This window comes from Carassius auratus, chromosome 21, assembly GCF_003368295.1.
Source record: "Carassius auratus strain Wakin chromosome 21, ASM336829v1, whole genome shotgun sequence".
NCBI classification, from domain to species: Eukaryota; Metazoa; Chordata; class Actinopteri; order Cypriniformes; family Cyprinidae; genus Carassius; species Carassius auratus.
In genome coordinates this window covers 7,200,180-7,222,382 of record NC_039263.1, presented here as the reverse complement: position 1 = coordinate 7,222,382, position 22,203 = coordinate 7,200,180, and the positions used below count along the sequence as shown (strand labels likewise).

At 35.5% G+C, this 22,203-nt stretch overlaps 4 protein-coding genes across 4 annotated transcripts in view; 2 read left to right on the top strand and 2 right to left on the bottom strand.

Annotated features, from left to right (window-relative positions):
* wwc1 (WW and C2 domain containing 1) overlaps positions 1-1,992 on the bottom strand; it is a 39,773-nt gene extending 37,781 nt beyond the window's left edge. Inside the window, exon 1 of the mRNA XM_026195708.1 lies at positions 1,029-1,992. Within this exon, the coding sequence (XP_026051493.1) occupies positions 1,029-1,147 (119 nt within the window). The 5' untranslated portion in view covers positions 1,148-1,992. The remainder of the gene's footprint in view (positions 1-1,028) is intronic.
* Positions 1,993-3,372: 1,380 nt separating this feature from the next.
* Positions 3,373-6,911, top strand: arl10 (ADP-ribosylation factor-like 10). Its single transcript, XM_026195706.1, has 4 exons — positions 3,373-3,695; positions 4,634-4,808; positions 5,728-5,903; positions 6,228-6,911. The coding sequence occupies exons 1-4, from the start codon at positions 3,411-3,413 to the stop codon at positions 6,393-6,395; spliced, it is 804 nt and encodes a 267-aa protein (XP_026051491.1). The 5' UTR covers positions 3,373-3,410; the 3' UTR covers positions 6,396-6,911.
* Positions 6,912-8,288: 1,377 nt separating this feature from the next.
* On the bottom strand, positions 8,289-10,733 carry nop16 (NOP16 nucleolar protein homolog (yeast)). The gene is made up of 5 exons (XM_026195707.1): positions 10,542-10,733; positions 9,821-9,929; positions 9,670-9,724; positions 9,459-9,565; positions 8,289-9,362 (listed from the first exon to the last, which is right to left on the bottom strand). The coding sequence occupies exons 1-5, from the start codon at positions 10,646-10,648 to the stop codon at positions 9,225-9,227; spliced, it is 516 nt and encodes a 171-aa protein (XP_026051492.1). The 5' UTR covers positions 10,649-10,733; the 3' UTR covers positions 8,289-9,224.
* Positions 10,734-12,149: 1,416 nt separating this feature from the next.
* Positions 12,150-22,203, top strand: part of grk6 (G protein-coupled receptor kinase 6) — a 47,373-nt gene continuing 37,319 nt past the window's right edge. Inside the window, exons 1-2 of the mRNA XM_026195705.1 lie at positions 12,150-12,370; positions 17,493-17,588. Coding sequence (XP_026051490.1) covers positions 12,319-12,370; positions 17,493-17,588 — 148 coding nt within the window. The 5' untranslated portion in view covers positions 12,150-12,318. The remainder of the gene's footprint in view (positions 12,371-17,492; positions 17,589-22,203) is intronic.

The window sequence follows — 22,203 nt, the reverse complement described above, 5'->3', positions numbered from 1 at the left end:
TTAATTGCAGGCCAGAAAAAATTAAAATAATAATAATAATAATAATTTATTCAATAAGTCTTAATTTATTGCCCAATGTCATTCCAAACCCAATATTTTTTGGGGGAGGTGGAGTTTTTTTTATCTACCTAAGGACAGATTTTGAGGTCCAAAACACCACTGGTCCCCACTGATTTCGACACATGGACAAAAATACAAAGACACATTTTTCAAAATATCTTCATTGGTGTTGTTTCAAACAAAATGTTGGTGAGCAAATGTTTTTTTAGGTGGGGTAGCCATTTAATTTTGACCAAAAACACAGCTCTTGCAACAAATGAACAAGTGTGGAATGCACTGAAAACTATTTGACCAGTCTTGTTAAAGTTTGCACAGCTCGGATGCACTTTGAACCCATCGTGCACCTTGACTCGCTGTGAAAAGGATTTGAGGGAATCAGCTGTGGGCTTCGCTCATGCTAAGGAATGTGTCTCAGGTACTTGTTTACAACTTTCTGCCATCTTGGTTTCCTGGCTACAGGCAAACCTGTTGCACCACACAAAGGAGAAAAATATGCAGTCTGATAGCTATCATCTTTCCATTTCTGTGCACCTTGTAAACTACTACATCAGTAAAAAAACAAAAGGAAGAAAGGAAAAACACACCCCGGTGCACAATTGCTGAACATACCAGAGCTTGAGCCAATGCAGCTTGAAAACGTTCTAATATAATCTTAGGCATGCCGCATTCCTGTACAGATTTTGTGTTGAAGTCCAAGAGGACTTAAGAGGTAAAGCAGGCACTGATCATGGGTTCCTGGATGAACAAAGCAATATTTCAACACTGAAACGGACCCTAAAATGCATTAATTTTAGAGGTTTTGAAGTGCATATATGATTTGAGAAGTGAACTGTATTACAAAACAAAGAGGATTTGAATTACCACATTCACTGAATCACATCTGCACATATGAGTAATGGGTTCAGCATGCATCTGTATATTGAGTAAGCAAGTATGCATTCCCAGAACGTACAGTACTCATCACGTACCTATCCCTTGGGTCAATCCAACTGGTGGTTTGGTTAATATGGTCTATATAATAGACCTTCCCGTCAAAATCTCGGGCCTCTTCCCAACCCTCTGGCAATGGTAACTCCTTCCTTGGCATGACCAACTAGTCTCCATGTAATTTTCTCAGTAAGTCTTCTAAATTGTTTTGAAAGCAAACCATGTGTTGCTTTTCATGGACTAGTCCAAATTTAAACCTAACGCATAAGGAAAATGCCATTAATTAGACAGAGTTGTACTCCACGTAATCCATGACACGGTTTCCAATATTCAAGTTCAGTTCCTGCAGTCTATATATTAGGCATTGTTTTCAAGAGCGAATGCTGTGAAATGAATGGATGAGGGTATGATGGATGCTCTGAATCGGGTAACTTTGCCGCGTGAGTTGCGCTTATGGTGAGAAACTCTTCGTTTCTTGTGCATTCTCGGTCAAATGCGCAATGCATCAATCAATCATCTTTTCTGGCGGAGCCTGATGGATGATGGTTAACTTGCGCGAAACGTCAGAACGCGAAACTTTCAAAGGTCGTGCGCGAGAGTTTTCCGCCAAGAAACGAAAACCAAAAAGCAATTTCAAAGTCCACAAAATTCCCTCCGAGCAGTAAAGACAGCGAACGAATTAATTCTCCAGCATTATCCACAAGTATTTGAACGCGTCTAGATGGTTTTTTTCGCTCAGTGTCTGCCCACCATGTTTTAGCGACAACTGTGCTAGCTTGTTAGCCCGAAAGCTCGTTATATATGCAACGCAAACAGTTACTCCACACACACATATTCCGTTTCTTCTCGTTTTGTCGATGCAGTCAAATCACTTCCACAGCATTTCGGCAAATTATTTTAAAAGTAGCGCGTTTCTTTCTCATTTGTTTCCAAATGTTGTCTTCTCCTTTAAGTGGCTGTGTGCGGTTCTCCCCCGTAGTCAAGCTCGGTCGCTATGCTGCGGTTGGAATGGATTACGTCATACAGGTGATGACCGTAGTCCTTCTAATAACAGTGCACACAGACTAATTAATTAGATTTTATCATTTTGTATGATATACAGTAAATTATGGAAAGTTGTCTTCCTATTTATTTCCTATGGGCGGGGGACAGTTAATACATGTCCTGGAATAAAGATCAGCTTTTAAGTGGATTTTCAATGTTCAGTGTGTGATGATGTGATAGTAATGATATTTACCACTTTTTGGAGGGGTTGAATAAGCCATGGAATAGTTCAGATAAGAAGTAAACCTGCAGTTAATAAATTATATATATATATATATATATATATATATATATATATATATATATATATATATATATATATATATATATATATATAATATTAATTACTCAATTCATTTAATACAATGTTCACAAATCATGATGCAAAATTCCTAATATCTAAAAAAATACTTAATTTATTAACTTTAAATGTAATATTAAATAACACATTACAGTTCAAATTAATATCAAATACTTTACATGTGCTTTAGTGGCCTATGTTAGTCAACACAAACCACAAGAACATGTTACTAAATGGTAATGATTAAAAAATTTACTTTAAAGTAAAACTTTTTCTTTAACATTAGCTATAAAAAAAGTGCAATTTAAAGGCATGATTTTTTAAGTGTCAAATTCACTTATTTTTTTTTTATTTCACTTTATTTTTGACTCATCTCAATTTATAACATTCCCCTCAAGAGTTTGAAACGTTTTATATATTTATTAGAAAAAGGAAGATGGACAAGCAGAGTAAGTCAGAGAGAGAGAGAGAGAGAGAATCAAACGTAAGAAAATAAAATTACAAAATAGCATACACAGATAGCATATAAACATAACAATGTATCCTTTGATACTAGGGTGGTTCTGTATTTAGGGATTTTTAAATCATACTTTAGACATAAGCGTTACCTTAATTAACGACAATGCATAATAATCATGCTATTTCTGTAGCTGCACGTTAATTGCTTTTCACTTTAAATCAAAGGAACCAAGGCAAATGTGAATAAAGAACATGTAAAGGAATTTGGTCAACACGGGGAAGTCACCCTCCTCCAAATATCAACTAAACAACGCCCTCCAACGGCGAGCAGGAGAGGATGACTTTTTAGTCGATTTGAACTTTTTTTTTTTTTTTTTTTGTCTGTCTCGTTAGTTTTTGTAATTCGTTTTCAAAGCAAAAATGTTTCAATATACACCACAGTTTTAGTGTTATACACGTGCCACGGTAAAACACAATTTACAGACAGTTATTATAGTTACTGCTATTATTATTATTATTATTATTATTATTATTATTATTATTATTATTATTATTATTATTATTATTAGGGCCTACTATGCGAAACTACGTTACCATCCTTCATTTGTAATCTCAAGACATGACGGTTTCTCCGCCCCTTGTCTGTCACCCGCTGGAAGGAAACTGGGCGCGTGCTTTTCAAAACAAGCCAGGGCGGATCACGTGCACTGGAGAGCAAAAGCGGCAGCTCGCGCAGCGAACACGGCATTTGGATTCAGGTGCGCTCATGGTTGTACTGCGTCATATCTCCGTGGCGTTCACCGCCGCTATGGCTGCGGTCGGGACCGCGCTATTTATCGCACTCAATCTCTTTTATAAAAGACGAGCATGGACACCAGAGTCCGACTACTACACGTTACGAGAGGTGAGTATGAAGCGAAAGAAATAGTTTTTATTTTATGATACCGCCTGTCGCGCGTGACTGATAGGTAGAGACAATTGTCGAGGGAACTCTGTTAATTGAACTGTACGTACTGTATGTCTGTCATGACTCATGTGCATACAGATTATGCTTAAAATGTACTTTTTGAGAAACGTAGCATAGAGAAAAGTAATCCTGCTTGTCTTATTGTATCTTTATCTAATTTCTGTTTATTTGTAATGCTTTTTAATATGTCTCACTAAAAGTACAATACGTATCTGCATGTAAGCCCCCCAAAAACTGTTGCAAACGTATTGTTTATTATAAAAAAAGAAAAAGAAAACGATATTTAGATGAGCACATAGTTCCCAAGGTCATTGAATACTCGAAAATATAATCATGTTATATGTTCCACGCATGGAACAGTCATGGAAATTAATAAATATATTGAAGTCATGGAAATTTCTATAGTAAATATAAATATTCAGTTATGCTCAGCTCTGTAATATTTCAGTCAGCAGCTAGGTATTCATTTTGGAAGAGATTGTTTGTAAGTGATGTTCAGTAGTTATTTTGAGTCAGTTCATTTGAACGATTCATTAATGGAAAGATCATGGAAGTAAATTTATCCAAATACATTTGCAGTAAAGCAAAGACACATTTGTACTGTATGTGCCACAAAATATTATAACATTTGATGTAGAGTGCAACTGAGTAGCCAAAGTAACAGAAACCGGGTCAATCTGTCTGTTATTACATAACTAAGACCCTAATTAATGATGGCAAGACTCTTAACTATTTGTACGTGAAGTTGCATAATTAATTCCGGCAGCTTGTACTAAAATCCCAGCACTAGACTCTGGATTAACAGACTTTAATATCCAATTCTGTTCTATAGCTCATTTTACTGCCTTTTCTTCCATGTACATGCATATATTTAGGAGGGGGAGGAGCGCAGTGAGAAGCAGGTGCTTGTTCTTGGGTTGGATGGCGCTGGTAAGAGCAGCGTTCTGCAGGGGCTGAGCGGAGCAGGCTCCAGGAGGGGCTGCCGACCCACACGCGGCTTCAACTTCATCAGCCTACACACACCTGCATGCCAGCTGGACTTCTTGGAAAGTATGGATCAGTGCCAGACCACCCTGTTCACTTGCTTACCTTTGTGAGGAAGAAGTACAACTTAACATAATTTTATAATTTTTTTTATTTTGCAGAAAGAATATATTTAGGTGTATACTGAATGTAATTTCACTTAATTCACTTTAATGTTAATTACAATTAAATGAAAATAAACTGTATTATAGTTTACATTTATATTATATACGACTTGAGACTGTTAACTGGAGAGTGTTTAACCCATTCAGGTAGGATTTTGTACATATTTATATATTAATAAGTAATTTTCTTACCAATTTTGTCTTGCAATATGGCTACAGTGTTATGCTGAATGTACTGACAATAATTTTTGGTACACTATACTTTAATATAATTAGAAACTTTTATATCCTGTATTTAAATATATTTGTAATTACACATTTGTAGTGATGGAGTTGCTATTGAGTACATCTAGAATATATTAACGTTAAATGTAATAACAAAATATAAAGTGCTCTAACATGTTAGCCAACACAAAAAGTCTACTTTTATAAAGCCAGTGAAATGTTATTAAAAAAAATTATTTCAAATGTACTTTAAAGTACAAAGCTTTCTTTTTGACATTAATAAAAAGTACACTTTTAAGAGTAAGTGTACTCTCTTAAGTACATTTATGTTGCCTTTTATTTCATTAATATTATGTTATCTGCCAGTGCAGTTTTTCTAAAATGTACTTTGAAGTACACTACTAGTACACATTAAATACAATTAAGTCCACATATTTCTCATGTGGGATACTTTAATTCCTGCTCTACAAGTAATAAATATTCAGTTATTGCATTATTTATGATTTCTTATTTTAGAAAAGCCTGTTTGTCTGTGTCTATGGCAGTAATAACACATCATACAGTTAACTCCTATTTTGATGATCTTTTCCTATCAGTTGGAGGTGGTGAAGACTTGCGAATGTATTGGGTGGATTACCTGAGGAGAACACATATCTTGGTGTACGTGGTGGACTCCTCTGATAGAGGCCGGCTCCCTCAGGCCAAAGACGAGCTCCATCGATTACTTAAAGCAGACACTGATCTACCAGTGGTGGTCTTGGGAAACAAGCAGGTAACCAAAGGCTCAGTTCTTGGTTTAAACTTTAACCCTGTTTATAATTTCAGAAAGGCTTCATATTGATTTCCTAAATCCTTATAGTTTTTTGACTGTTTTTACTCATACAAAGTCACGGGTTTAAAACAACACTGGTTTAATTGTAAAGACACATCAGATTAACATTTCAAAATATCTTCAATTGGGTTCCGCTGAATGAAGTCATACAGGTTTGGATATTATTTTTTTCTGATGATATTCCTCTCTTTAATTGAGTGCCAGGTTCCCTTGTGTATGTTTCAGTGTAAATCTGGACTAAAAGCTTTTTACACCCTCATCCAGGATAAGCCCGGCGCTGTTAGCGTCCCAGAGCTGCATGAGGCTCTCTCACTGAGCTCAGTGGCTGATCAGAGGAAGCTTTTCCTGCTGGCTGCTCAGTCAGGATCTGACGGATTAAGCAGAACCTGTGGCCTCCAAAAGTTCCAAGACCTGCTTCTGACATTGGTATGAAACCAAGCTGCCATTTGAAGGTTGGCACTACTTTGCCAGAAAGGACAGGCAAAAGGATCTTAGGTAATGATGGAGAATTCAATGTATTGGTTTCACCCTTGAATTGTGCGAGGAGAAAGGAGCACTTGCGTCATGACAATGCTACTGTTGTGACATTGAAGAAGTTGAACAAACACTTTTTTTTTTTTAATGAGGACTGTGGACATTATTGCTACTAGTTACAAGGTACAATATCTCGCTTGTCATTAATAGGATTATTAAATTCAGTATTACAAAGAATACATTGCATATGGTTTATCTTTGCATGTGGAGTCAACTTGTCGAATCATAGAAACAGGAAATTGGACTTTGCTTGACAATTAATAGCCCTTGTCCATGTTCCGCACATATCCTTCCTTTGATCTATACACACACACACACACACACGTATGCAAATTGTATAATATTCAAGGTATACATTTCAAGTACTTGTGCAGTTTATTTTCATACTGTATTAAAGAAATACAATATATGGAATATTCGTCCTTTCCCAAAAACACCACTAAAACTTACTAAAATACACACACAAAAAATGCATAACTGTACAAAAATTGTGTTTATTTCCCCCAAATAAAAGGACTATGTGTTCCCTTTTGTCACTACCAAAACATATCAAATTATATGGGATAACACCCCCAAAAAAACAAAAACAAAGATGTCACTACCAAAACAGCGCCAAATGTTTTTGTAGTGACAATTTTTGATACTTTTGATACCTAGCTCAAAGATGCTAATCAGCACATGGTTAGCTAGCACAGTTCTGAACAGTGGCATACATTTAAAAACTAAATGTTATGTATTAGCTCTCTGTCAAAAAAAAAGGTGTTTAGTAGTGATGTTCCTTAAAGATAGACAGATTTTTTTGCACAAATTTACCTCAAAATTAACCTACCTACTCATGCCATTAAAGAGGGGGACACATGAATATTTCCTGATCATAAAATGTATGGGTTTAGTTAAAATCAGTCTTGGCCAATAGACTAAAACATAGTTTCTATACTCTAAAAATGCTGGGTTAAAAACAAGTTAGAATTGGGTAAAATATGGAAAAAACCCAGCAATTTGGTTGTTTTGACCCAGCATTTGGGTTACTACCCAGAAGGTTGGGTTAAACATTTAACCCAACAGCTGGGCAAAAAGAACCCAATTGCTGGGTTTGTCCATATTTTACCCAGCATTTTTGTCACTACAGTGACATAAAAACAAGCGGGACATGAAGTTTGATAATTTACAAAGAAACTTTCAAAATAAATATTTTTTTTATTATTATTTAACTTTTTAAAGAATCAAAAATATGCTTTTAAAAGCAACAAAGGGAACAAATACAAAACTTTTTTCAATATTTTCTCAAGTTTAAATTTAGGGATTAGGGTTGGGGACAGCCTGTAGAATGGCCCATATATATATATATATATATATATATATATATATATATATATTTATATAAACACACGTGTGTGTTTATATTTATTATGTATGTATAATGTAAATTTGTTTTTAATTATTAAAAATGTAATCTTTCTTCTCTTTGGATTTTGAGGTGGAATAGGACATAACGTTATATTAACCAAATGTATCCATGCCAGACCATTTCTGACAGTGGAAACCTCAGATAATTCTCTTTTCATAACTGTGATTTAGGCTTTCAGTGGAGATTTTGTTTTGAACTTGCACAGCTGTACAAAAATAAGGCCTATTCACTGTGAAATCAATATAGTCTGCTTATGCAAGTGGTTTAAATTACGATCAACAAGAGCTAGTGGTATTGAGGGACACTATGTAATCCATCTCACATTCAGCCTCTTGAAAAATGTGGCTTAATCCAGACTAAATGAAACAAATGAAAGGCCTCTGTGAATTCAAATGCATTTCTTTTAGTCTTATAGTGAGGGTTTTGCAATGCTGATTAATCAGAACTCACTTGCACATTTGATAATCCTGTGAGGCTGATAATTTGATAATACTTGAATAAGCTGCTGATAAGATTCAGACTTCTTGTTCACAACCAGTCATGCATATTTTATTAAAGTATGTACATGTAGCACATGACATTTCTGAGAAACAGTGATGAAGCAACGATGTCTACAGAAGCACTACTGCAATGCAAATATGAACAAATCTCTCTAATTATTGTGTCTTAAATCAGTGTTCTGGGTTCAGCTCCATCAACATGTTTGGCATAACGTTGAATGCAGAAAACATGTGACTAGTTGTTGTTGTTTTTTCCCTACAAAATCCTGTGGCTATACTTTTAAAACTTTTTTTTTTAATGGTACAATTATTTTCTTGGGGGAAAAAAAAAAATAGGTGCAGTCAAATTTACTGTAGCTCTATGAAACTGTGGGCAAAAATCTGTAATTTCAATTAACAACATTAAAATAAGTAATACATGTTTAATGTAAATGTAACCACAATAATGCTCTCTAAAAAACACAACTCAAAATTCATTAAGTTAACTTGTACTGAACCCAGATTTTGTCTTTGTTGCATTGTATTGGAGAGTTGTTTTCACTCCGGTGTATTATTTTTATTTTGCCAAAACACATTAAACTTACCCATCAATAAGTCAATGTACAAAATGTAATATTTATACTTCTGAAGATATTGAAGTTGCTTGCTAGATTCATATACACATCATTTAACAGTTAACATTCTTAAAGAAAGTTGTCATAGAGAAAAGATTTTCAACAGTTTGTTTCTACTATGTATACACTCATCCTTTAGACACACTTGACAGATACAAAGGTGATATTCTGACCATTAGTTTAAAACCAGTTCTCCGCTGAGACATCACGAAGACTTTTGAGATTGCAGAGACGCAATGAACGCAGCATATTTCTTAGGATGACACCGTTTGTAAAAATCCACTTTCCGTTTAATCTGCTTTGGTGTGTCCTGATAGTAGTTTTTCTCATCCCTTGCCATTGCCTGAAATGCCAATAAAACACAATCAGTTACATGGACCATCAATGGAGTCTTTTTTTATGTCTGGGAGCAACACTGATATACACAGTTTTCTTTTACCTTATAATCCTCATTGTATTCTTTCACCATGTATTGAACATATTCAATAATGTCAGTGGAGCATGTGGTTTTGCCCGGACCATGGAGATTGGCCTCTTCCTCCATTGCTGCAATTTAGACACCAAATCATATTATGCAACTCATGAAAACATTTATATATTTTGATAACAGATGTCAAAGCCAGCTGAGAACCATTAGTTTTGATAGATACCTTCAATGACGTAGGGTTTCAATACATTTGTCTCGGCTGGTTTGCTTTCCGTTTCCTGAAACATCAGTTAAATGCATTAGGTTAGAAGCAGAAAATTATACATAATTTGTTAAAATAAATTGTAACATATTGACTGAAGCTTAGTACTTGCCTTACTGTTTTTAATAGGAAGCATACCCTTTGTCCCAAGTGACAGTCCCATGTCTTTTAGATTTTGCTTTACAGTTTTGTGTTCATCCCAAGCCTTGCGTATCTGAGGACTTCAAATCAGCCATGTTTATCAACGCATTTTAATGATAAACTTAATAATAAATGACACCGAGTACATAAATATAAAAAAAGTACACTTAAGCATACTTTTGTGTGTGTGTGTGTACTAATTGTACTAATACAAATATATCTCGTTATATCTTGTAATTTAATAATTGCTGAACTGCCAAATGTACATACAAGCATTTATGGTAAACTAGTTTATGCCATGCATTAAAATACGATTGAAATTATGAAGTGGCAATTTTAAGTTTACATATCAACACATTCTAATTTAAATGATATTAACGTTAGTCAGCAACAAAATGGGTGTAAAAAAAAAAAAAAAAAACTATCATGAAAGCGTAAATCACTTTTTTTATTTTTTTGGTACAGTCAAGGGGCCATTTATTGTTGCATTTATATTATATAATCAGCATGAACTTTTTTTTTATTATTTTAAGATATGAAGTACGCATTCAATACAATTCAACCGCAACTATTTTATTATTATTATTATTTACAAGAATAGGCATTAAAATAACGAATAATTGTATAAAACAGGTTGTTTGTATAGCGAGAGGACCTTTTCTATTTGGCTTGTAGAATGTACTTGAACTTACCACTCTATTTGCGGTTTGTCCTTTCTTCTCATCTTCTTTTTCAGCTTCTTTTTGTTTTTATTGTAATCAAACTTACCACGATTACGAGATTTTTTTATTTTACCCATTATTATATAACACACCAGCTAACAACCGCCTCGATTCTTTGCCACGCGTGTTTGACGACCCCGGAAGCAGCGACTTTCTGTCCGAGGAGAAAACAAATCGAGATAATTCTACATCGCCACCTGCCGGAAAGAAGTGCACAGTTCTTCTTCTTCTTTTGATTTAAAGGCGGGTTGTGAACCAGCTTCAAAGGTGCATACTGCCACCTAATGAGAAGTGTGCAGTAATTTTTCATAACAAAAAAAAAAGAGCTTTGTCAGATAGGGATAAATATTTTGGTGTAATCGCGAATAGAAAATGCAAGCCAACAGCGCTAAGAACATTAAACAGGTTGTTCAGGCTAGACTTTAGGTTACACTCATAAAGGCAGCATTTCGTGATAGCACGTTTTATATTTAGATGTTTTGCAACACACACTTCATACTTCACGGAGTACCAAATATGTTGTTGTTTTTGTTGTTGTTGTTGATGATGATGACGATGATGATGATGGTTAAATTTATATTTAGATAATTAGCTTTTAATAATCAGTGTTACCTCTAGATGGCGTTATAAACTAAGAATAGCAAAACTCAAAACTAAGCAGTTTTATTTCGTTTGCATTGATCATCAGCAGTTCATGTAAAGACAAGTTCAAAGCTGCACATGGTATGTGCTGTGGCACGCCATATGTCTGAAAAAAATGTGAATCTGTTTATCATCAAAGAAAAGACAGATATTAATAAACAGACAGTGACCTATATTGTTATAATACTAGAGCATATAAAAAAAACAGTTTATGCGGGATTCGTAAACATTAAAGCATTTTACAAGAGAGAGAGAGAGAGAGATCATACCGTTTGTTAAACTAGCAGTCTGGATTGAAACAATGAAACCTACTATGGCGAAGACCTGCTGGTTATGAATATTAAACAGATCGCGTGAGGGTTTTATAAATTGTTTGATTTATTTATTTATTTTATTTATTTATTTATTTATTTTTACAGCACGAAGAAAATGTACAAGCATTTTAAGGACAAATATTATGACTATTACAGTTACTGTAAATATTACTATTTATATACAGAACAAAATAAATAAAGCATAATAAAATAAATAAATGCATTCATACAAAAACATAATAAAACATTATTTTCCCGATATAAAATGATTTACCATGTGAAAATAAGAAACCACATAGTATCTGTCTGATCTGTTACTAAAATAACAAGACGTTAGATTAAAGTACTAGGTCATTTATGAAGCCTTAAAAAAGAAGAGCACAAATCAGATAAGAATTATACAGAGATATTATTGAGGAGCACTACCTAACGTCAGCATAATCTTATAAATATTAATGAGCTACGCTTGCGCCATAGAAGAGCCTACGGCCCTGGGCCACATGACCGTTCAAGCGGGACGCTCGAGGTTGGTTACCAAGCAACGTCAGCATGTCTCATTAATATGCATGAGCTCAGGCTTTGCCATAGTAGGCTCTGCGATCGACGTAAGTCTGAAACTTCTGGGCGGGGAATCAGAGGAGCGAAACGGCAGAGCGGAGAGTCATTTAGGGTTAATAATATTCCGCCGTGGGGGGGAGCGGGGGAGGACATACACACAGACAGACACACACATAAACTGCCAACCCGGCGACGAGGTTGGGCCTGCGGTGCCTGCCTGCAACCCAGGAAACATGGAGCTCGAGAATATCGTGGCCAACACTGTTCTGCTGAAGGCGAGAGAAGGTAAGACATGACACCCCGTCTGGTCATTGTCACTTTTGACAGTTGTGATCCACAAACGCCGTGCTATCTGTCTCAAAAAGATGGGGATTCCCCCAAAGGAAGTTAACGTTAGGCCAAAAATGAATAAATGCATGCTTTATGATGCCTATGAATCACTAGTTCAGACCTTTGATGAAGGTGTTGCTCGTTTGTTGTGTTCCTAACCTTGAGCAAAAAATAAATAAATAAAAGATGGACCTGTCAATCAAAAAATAAATAAATAAATAAAATCTCCCTTTTTGTCAAACCTTGTTCGGATTTTACAACGTTTTTGTGAACAGTCTAAGTTTCTAAATAAGGGGGAAGAGATAGTCATTGTCATTAATGTTATATATATTGACCACAGCCATTTAGTGCCTGTGTGTTCGAGATAAGATCCTCACTTAACCGAACCTTTTGAATCAACACACCCAATGATTTTTCAAAAGTGTTTTATTATTATTTTTATTATTGTTGTAAAACTACCTACTAACGTTAGCTAGTGAAACATCATTAAAAAAAAATCTGTCTAGTAGGGAGTTTTAGTTTTTTCGGCAGGTGTATTTCTCAAACATGAGGAAATCCTACTGTATTTTCTTTCGTCCATGTTCGAACGTTCTTAGGCGGCACACTTTGGACTAGTACACTTGTTATAGTAGACGTTTAAATAGTGTATACAGACTTACTGAAAATTTACCATGAGTACCATACACGATCGTTGGGGCTATAACGTTAGTTAATTTTAAGTAAAATTATACAGTCTCCTTCAAACAGTGTATATGTTTTCGTAAGCGTACATTGGGTTACAAATCACGAATCGGCAGTTTTTAACTGCATACTACATGTAATAGTCAATGTATTTTATATTACTGTTGTTCACAGTTCTCAAGACTTTGAAAGCTAGTTTCAGTTTAGTCACCACTGTATGATTGCTTAACATGTTGTCTCTTCCCGTTTTAAGATGACATTTAACATTAGCATATCAAAGTAGGGAGGTTTGTATATTTATGTTGCACTTCATACATTTTTATTTTATTTAGGGAAACATTTCCGCATCTTAAAGGATCTCAGGATTTTGATTTGTGCTGTTTGATTACTGCAATGTTGCTGTAATTTTGAATTCTATCTACAGTAGTCTATTAAAACAAACAAAGTAATTGACAGAAATGCACTTTAGTTGTTGCAGTTTGGCGCAGTAGACTTCCTTTTAAAGCTGCAGTCAGTCAGTAACTTCATGTTTTGGTTAAAAATGATTCAAAATCAGTTTTTGGGCAAGTACATGAAGTGGGGGAAATCTTTATTTGGTCCCCTGCTTATCTTGTAAGTTTGCCTATTTGCAAAGAAATTATAGGTCTGTAATTTTTTTTTTAATGGTAGGTTTATGTTAACATATAGAGGCAGAATACCAACCAAAAATACTTGAAAAAACAAACAAACAAAACAAAAACACATTATATAAAGGTTAGAGATTTTATTTGCATTTCAGTGAGTGAAAATAAGTATTATAAGCAAAAAATGACTTAGTACTTGTGCAGAAACCCTTGTTGGCAGGTACAGAGGTAAGACGTTTTTGTAGTGGGTCACCAGGTTTGCACACATCTCAGGAGGGATTTTGATCCACTCTTCTTTACAGATCCATCTATAAATCCTTAAGGTTTCTTGGCAGCCATTTGGCAACTAGAAGTTTCAGTTCCCACCTCAGATTTTCTATAGAATTGAGGTCTGAAGACTGGCTAGGCCACTACTCGACCTTAAAGCTCCCCTGAAGTGCCTTGAAACAAACTGCGTTATTCTATGCGGTGACGTAATTTCAACTGAAACAGGAAGAGAGGGGGTACATATCGAGCAGCCCCGTCCCCTTTTTAGAAATAGAAAATAGTGTTTTGATTATGTCTGCTCGTGCCAGAGATGTTGGGCTCGGTATAGCCGCATTTAACAGCTACAGTCTAATAGATTACCCCCTAGATTCAATATGAAAACAAAATAGCAGTCATAATCATGCTGAAGCTGTGTAGTTGTAAAAGTTTTTAATAAATACCGACTCGCACATATGATCCACTCTGTGCGACCGCGTCTCTGGACCGGAGCCTAAGTCCAGATGTGCGATGTCGCAGTTCGCGTGAAACAACGTGAAACCAGACCTCATTGTACCAATCAATAGCATATATACACTTACTGAATCGTTGCTTATCACCTATACTGTGTACGAATCACAATGGTAAGCTTGTAATAATTATCTTTAATTTTAGTGGTACTGGTAGATTTTTTTTTCAGGAAATACAAGCATGGCGCTGTTCATCTTTGTGTCATTATGTTATGTCTGTAAACCTAAAGAAGGAGTTCCGGCTAGTAGGCTATATCAAACGTAAGGATTCTGCAGGTGAAGGATCATTCATAGCCTTTTCTTACTGCAGCTGAAATAATAAAATTAATCATTTTAATTTGCGGATTGTAATTCAGAAAGTTCCATATGACAAAAATCAGCGACGACTGGAAATTCACCCGTAGTCTTACAGCTAACGCCAATAGACGCTAAATACATGTAACTTAATTTTGAGAACGAAGTATAACCGTAATAATAATTTGCATGGTTTGATGTGATGTGAGCAAAGCGATCGTTAGATTTATCATAATTGGTAACGCAATGTATTGTAATGCTTTTGTTTTGTCAGTTGGTCAGAACAAAAGTGGCAGACATGTAACTTACTTGTTCAGATGACACTTTTCCAGTCAAAATTCTTATTTAGGTTATTGGCTACTTCCAAGACATAGAATCTGTGATTCCGAAGTACAGTAAATATCCACACCGGTGCGGTGACTGACAGCCACATATAGCCTACTCCTCAAAACATTACATTCATACGAGCCGAGAAGCCGTGTCGATGCACAACCCATGTAAAGATGATAATTCCACAAATAACTGCAATTGCAGGGTTCAAACAGAGGTAGCGACTAAGAGGTAAAACATACGGACTGTATCTTTAAAATACATAAAGGTGTGGTCACAATTAACAAAATAGGAATCTGCATGACTGGGAGTTTTTGCATGAAGGCACACATATTTTACTATGTTAAAGTTGTTAATGCAATTTTATTTTACACTTGAAGTGTTTCATCTCACAATCCTATTAGGGATTTATAGTGTTTGTTTCTTTGTTTTTTTCTCAGAAGAGCTCTTCCAGCATAACAAGGAAGATCAGTGTTTTCCATCCATTTTATATGATCTGTTCTATATTTTCTTGGTGATTTTATATTGTGAATAATTTGATGAAAGTGGGGCCTTTTTTGTTGCTGTGCTGGAGGCAAGTTTTGCGCACAGTGAATGAAACCCCTTCACTTCTGCACTGATGCTGCATAGAAAATACATGTCTTAAGCCATTCCCATCTTGGCAACTTCCCACAACGATAATGCTGGGGGTTTGCTACTGTACCCATACCATCATAATCTCTTAACTGCAAAGCATTTGTTTGAATTGCAAATAGCACACCATGGTGTTAGCTTCCTGCTAGCTCCCACTCCTGCCTGACTTTAAATTTTAATTATTTGTGAGTAATATCTTTGAGGTAAGTTAAGGTACAATGGCTGGGCTTGCACAATACATTACCGATTATGTAAGATAATGAGGATTCACAGCTGGGCTCATCTAGTGTCTCTAATTTGGGAAAGTCTTTGTGAAACATACAGTTGTGTTTTGAACTCTTTGAACACAAGCTTCTCCTGTACATTTGTAATCACTGGATCTTCCACCCTCCCATCCCATCCCATTAGCATTGAATCTGTTCCACAAATCCCCTCATAGCCTAGCAACAATGCAAACACCTGGCTGCAGCTTTCACAAGAGTCCTCTCCATTCCCAGCGAGTGTGTCCCGCGCACAGCATCGCTTCCTGACCTTTCCCCGTGCAGTCTGTTGACAAGCGCATCAGGCCCTGCACCTGGGCCAGTCATTCTAATCAGGGAGCCCGAGCTGTCCTGATGACGTTAGCTTGGACTGGCGTGGGCCAGTGGGACATTCTCATGGCATTGGCGTGATTCTTTTCCTGAATTCAATCCAGGGAAGTATTAGATACAGCTTGGACCTAGATAAACAACAAGCACCACATCTTAAGCCAACTCGCGTTAGACTGGAATTTGTCAATGTGAAATTGAAAGTATTTTGAGCATTTTATCACTGATAACCATGTGTTTGTTGCCCTTTAGCAAGTGTGTCTTGCGTTCTTGGCAGAGTTTGTCATTTACACAAACACTTTACATGGCTGCAATTTAATATAATAGACATTTTGCATAAAATCAGGTTTATTTACTCCATCAGCCTTTTAAAGAGCCCTCATGGTGGTATGCGAAGTGTAATACAGTATGTAATATAAAAAAAACAATCATAAATGGCATTATTGTGCTTTGAGGAGCAATATGTATTTTAATGTGTATATATTGTACCATACTATAAAAAAATACTGCACTGTACCTCATTACACTATAGTTATCAAATCTACACATTGTATTTTTTGAAAGAAGGTAAGATAGATAGATAGAATGTATGTATTTATGTATTGTATAACATTCCAGCAAACATTTCTGTTTGGTTATGATGACACATCTCTATTAAATGACATAATGACAGTTTAGAGGTCAGAAAGAAGATATTTAATGTTGTTGTTTTTTTTGTTTTTTACATCATGGTGTGTGAGTAGGTTAGGTTACCAGAATAGTAACAGTCTGTATTAATTTTTTTTTTTTTTTTTATCTCCGAAACGGTCCATTTCTTTTTATATACAGTTCAAAGCTAACTGGTTTGTTAGCCAGTCCAGAGCTTTTCTTAAAAAGGGAGAGATGTCATAACCATCTCACAATATCAAACATCCATACTATCACACATACCAGAATCCAACTGATAAATCTGATAAATGTTTAAAGATTAATGAAACCGTTTAAAGAAGTCTTATTTTTCACCTGTATATTACTTGCATTATAGGATGATATAAACATATTCATATCCCATTCTGTCTTCGAAAGCCCACCTGTGTTAAGATAGTGATCTAATAGCATTTTAAAGCCTGTATGCAGTTCCTGCCTCTAATTTGATCTTTGCTCGATTCCTTTGCAGGAGGGGGTGGGAACAGAAAAGGCAAGAGCAAGAAATGGAAACAGATGCTTCAGTTCCCTCACATAAGCCTGTGCGAGGAGTTACGTCAGACTATAGGTACTCATCTTATGCTTACATCACACGTGTCATAGGAGCTGATAAATGTCACTCATTTACATTTATGCATTTAACAGACGCTTTTATCCAAAGCAGCTTACAGTACATTCAGGCTAAAATGTGTGTGGAATTAAACCCACGACCGTTTGCGCTGCTGACACAATGCTCTACCACTGAGCCACAGGAACATATCATTGTCATATGAGCAAATGTAGAAACACTGTTCATTCATTTAGAAAAAAAAAGATGATTATTAATTTAATTGTTAGATTCTTGGTCATTTTCATGGGCTCCTAATATACTTCTTTTTACAAGATATAAATAAAAATAAAAAGGGAGTATTACATACAAATACGGTTATTTTATAGTAAACTTTAAAATGAAATGCTAATATTTACTTCTTTTCTATTAATTTTCAACCTTATAGGGGTCATATGATGCAATTTCTATTTTTCCTTTTCTTAAGTGTGTTACGTAGCTATTTGTGCATGTATAAGATCTGCAGAGTTACAAAGTCTCCCACAAAATAATTATTATATAAAATTATGATATAATTTAGACCGGCTAAAACGCCTCGTTCAAAAACGCCCCCACATGTCTACGTCACGATGTGGAAATATTTGCGTAATACCCAAATGTTCATGCGAGAAGAAGGTGTGGTTTCAGGAAGCGCAGTAGTGTTGATGCAGCCATGTTAGGCTGGCTGTGCAAAGGCTATTTCTAAAATAAATGCTTCCATTCTGACTTTGCTATAACAATCTGGCTCTTATTCTGAATCCGCTGTTTTTTAAGTATTTGCCTTTGACTGTGTCACGTGACTCTGTTCCCCTTTCAGACTTGAACTGATTTTAAAACTAAGGTCATTATTTAATGTCTTTACTTATATGTTGAAAGCTGAACGGTTATGGAAAAGGGGCGTTACATTTCAATGCATGCTTGTTGTGTTCGGCCAATCACAATGCAATGGGTCAGCTGGCAAATCAGAGCTGACTGTGCTTGTCGGAAGGAGGGGGTTTGTTGAAAACCATGCATTTGAGAGAGGCAGGGCATAGAGGAACTACAATAATGTACAGTATTTGAAAAATAATGTGTTTTTTTTTTTTTTTTACCTTAAAGCATGTCAACATATTCTGTTACACCAAATACACAAAATAATGATCTTTAAAATAGCAGTCTTTTATTTTGGCAGGTTGCCGGCAAGTAAGTATATGCGCTTCCGGGTTTAGCGCCATTAAAAGAAATGTTACATTGTTCTTTGAAAATGGCAGCGGGTAGCCTAGATTTGTGCTTTCAATTTGAATATAAATCTTATAAAGTACAATTTGTCGATCTAAAAATTGTGCATTAACAGTTGTCAAACATTCTACAGCATTTTTTTTTTTTTTGGTTGCGCATGTGAACCCGCGGACCACTTATGTGCACCACTGCTAATAACTGACTAAATGGTAGTTGACAAAAAGAGGCTTATTTGACAAATTGTTTATTAGTCGGTTAGTCACAAAAAAATTTCAATGTCCTTGACAGACCAATTGTTAGTGGTTGGTCCTTGATTTAATAACAGCATATTGGGCAGGAATTCATCTCAAATATGGCTTATTATTTGAAATTTTTACATTTAAGTTATAGCAACTTTACATGGCCGATCGCCAAATGGTAACTTGTGTATAGTCATAATATCAACAAACTGTTTTTGTAAAATAAAGAAAAACAAAGAAGATGTGCTTTCTGCCATTTCGGTTTCGATGGACTGGAGTGCGTCACAAAACTTTTACTCCGCATATAGGCTACGTTCCTCACAGACATGAGAAATGTTTTTAAATCAAAAACAAAAGCTCTCTGTCTATTCTATGTAATCTATATGAATGGTATAAATTCTCTATAAAGGCACATCCGCTGTACTGTAGAGATGGCAAATCAGCATCATCAGCTTCATCTTTGCAGCAAATACTAACTCAGAAAATGTTTCATTATTAATAAATAATCAAAATATACTCTTGCTATTTATTTCCCTACGCATTCATAGTCATTACATTTGCCAGTTCTTAGGGGCAGGCTTTATGCTTGTGCTTGAACACAGAATAGTCTCTATATTAAAGGCTTATTTTATATTATATATTTATTCTCGTACAAAACGTATTCTCGTTGCTTCATAATGTTACGGTTGAACCACTGATGAAAGATTATTGAACTATTCTGACGATGCATTTCATATTTTTCTAGACCTAAGACAATGTAATTTACTTGGCAGTCCATGGGACAGTCACAAGCCTCCCGGTTTTCATCCAAAATATCATAAATTGTGTTCCAAGACAAACAAAGCTTTTATGTGTTTGGAATGACATGGGGATACGTGATTAATGACAAAAAAAAATACATTTTGGGATGGAGTATCCCTTTAAGGAAGTAAAAAAAAATGTAAAAAAGCACAATAGTTAATTAGACACCTTTTAATGGGGTCATATAAAACAATATGACATTTAGATTGCTGAGCAATATGCTACTATGTAAATGAAAAGTCAGTCCTAAAATTATATTGTTTTCTTGGAAAACAATAAAGTGAACAAAAAATATATATAAACTTCAAGCTTCTCTACATTCCTAAGCGACTTTGACTTGGGCAACCACCCAGAATTCCTTAGCAACTACTAAATCTATACCTTAGCATGTTAAAAAACACTGTGATCACCTTAGCAAGCAGATAGTATTAGCCTGGCATCACGCTTGTTATCATTTAATCAATTCTTTTTTTTGATGAGATCTTACATTTTGGCATGGAAAAGCTAAAATTTTGGTTAGACTTTACCATCTGACAATTGGCTCTTTTATTTAGCCTTATTTAGCCATATTGCACTTTGCAATTTCTTCCATTCACATTATTACAAGTGAACCATATAGTATCTTAGTATGTGGCACCACAAAGGGTAGTTTCATTGTTACAATGATAATTCACTTGTGTAAATGAATGTTCATGTGCATGTATTTTTGAAAATACCTTGATATTTGGGATGGGGTGTTATTTTATTTTTTTCATTCAGTAGTGTCACACACATGCAGAGAATAGCATGCATATGGTTCCCACACATCTTCTTTTCTGTATCTTGCTCCTTCTTAGGGTAGTACATTAGTCCAGCTGTTTTTCAATCACTGAAAATGTTATGCATACTTTTGGAATATTGCCCATAATTCTGAAGTTATAATAAATGTAAACTGAGATGTTGAGAGAATGTAGGTTGGCCACAGAGTTTCATGCCTTCGTCAGCAACAAAGTACACGGGGAAAATGTGCGACTGTTGTAGAGGAGAGGAAACTGTGGCTGGGCCAGAAAGAGGAAGTTAACTCATTTTTTTTTTATGTCAGTCACTTAACCGTTCTCAAGAAAAAAAAAAAGAGAAAAAACTGTGAATTGTATTAAAAGTTATTGTCTTTGATTTCACACCGGTAAATTAAAACTAGATACATTTTGCAGATGCATTGTGAAATAAGATGTTTAGATTAAAGATTTGTATTTACAGTTGGCCTGTGTGTGCCTTGTGATCAACTTTTGCTGAATCAGTTTCCTTTAGAAATCACATAGATGTTCTTACCAAATGTACTGTTGCAATCTGCATCTGCATACTCTCCGCACTTCTGCACCTTCTATCTCCGTCAGTTCGATATGAAAGGAAATTACAATTCAAATAGATCTGACATCTTATGATTGTTAGGGTCATGATATTGGTCTCCTGTCACGGTAGGTTTTGTTTTTGACAGCTTAGATTCTGGTGGTAATGTCAGTGATCAAAAAATGTTGTTGGAATGGTTGTGGAAGAAACTTGAGGTGTTACACAACCACTCTTAACTTCCTAACATCGCTGGTGTGATCTTGGGCATGTGCAATGCCAGGGAAATGTGGTATTTCCCTCTATTCTCAAAATAAAACTTCTCATATCTAAATACAAATGCGTAGATAGATGTAGCAACTAGATGTTCGCATTTGCTTTAGAAAATGGAAATGTTACTTGGTTCTAGGACGTTGTATGTAGTTTGCATTATTATTCATGGTTGTAACAAACAGTGTGAGATGACATAGCTTTCATATTTACTACTACTTAGGGTTCACACCCTAAGACCATGTGTAAGCAAAGCTGCAATAATAGTGAGAATATTGTACAGTGGGCGTACAAAAAAAAGTCCCTATTAGTTTAAATTCAATCATATAATTTCCTCTAAATTTGGAGCCTAATTCATCCTAATGTCACCAGATTCTGCAGCTGAGTTGTGGTTTAGATGGGAATCAGCTGTGAGCCGCCGAGGAGTCTACTCTGGGAAAGCATTGATTCTTGATGTTGAAGAAAGCTTCCTCTGTTTTCCATTATTCAGTTGTATGAGCATAATACCTGACTTAACCAGAGTTCATTGGTGAAACTGGTTCAAAAGGAAACAGTCCTAAGAATATTAACCAACTTCACTTGGGCAGGAAGTGAAACACTCGGTGTGTGTGTTTGCACTGTGCCCATCGCACATCTCAGTGTTGTGCTCACTTACTTCCTGTTTCCTTTGTTATAATCACTGTCTCAAGCTAAGTTTTTTTTATTATTAGAATTATTACTGTGACCAATACGATTACACTTTTGTG

What these genes read in the sequence shown, in the direction of transcription:
- arl10 (XM_026195706.1), top strand. Translation starts at nt 3,411, where the DNA reads ATGACGGTTTCTCCGCCCCTTGTCTGTCACCCGCTGGAAGGAAACTGG. An exon ending in ACTACTACACGTTACGAGAG is followed by an intron (nt 3,696 to 4,633) that starts GTGAGTATGAAG and finishes GCATATATTTAG; the next exon opens with GAGGGGGAGGAGCGCAGTGA. An exon ending in TGGTCTTGGGAAACAAGCAG is followed by an intron (nt 5,904 to 6,227) that starts GTAACCAAAGGC and finishes ACCCTCATCCAG; the next exon opens with GATAAGCCCGGCGCTGTTAG.
- nop16 (XM_026195707.1), bottom strand. Translation starts at nt 10,648, where the DNA reads ATGGGTAAAATAAAAAAATCTCGTAATCGTGGTAAGTTTGATTACAAT. An exon ending in GACAAACCGCAAATAGAGTG is followed by an intron (nt 9,930 to 10,541) that starts GTAAGTTCAAGT and finishes GCTGATTTGAAG; the next exon opens with TCCTCAGATACGCAAGGCTT. An exon ending in TTCCTATTAAAAACAGTAAG is followed by an intron (nt 9,725 to 9,820) that starts GCAAGTACTAAG and finishes CTGATGTTTCAG; the next exon opens with GAAACGGAAAGCAAACCAGC.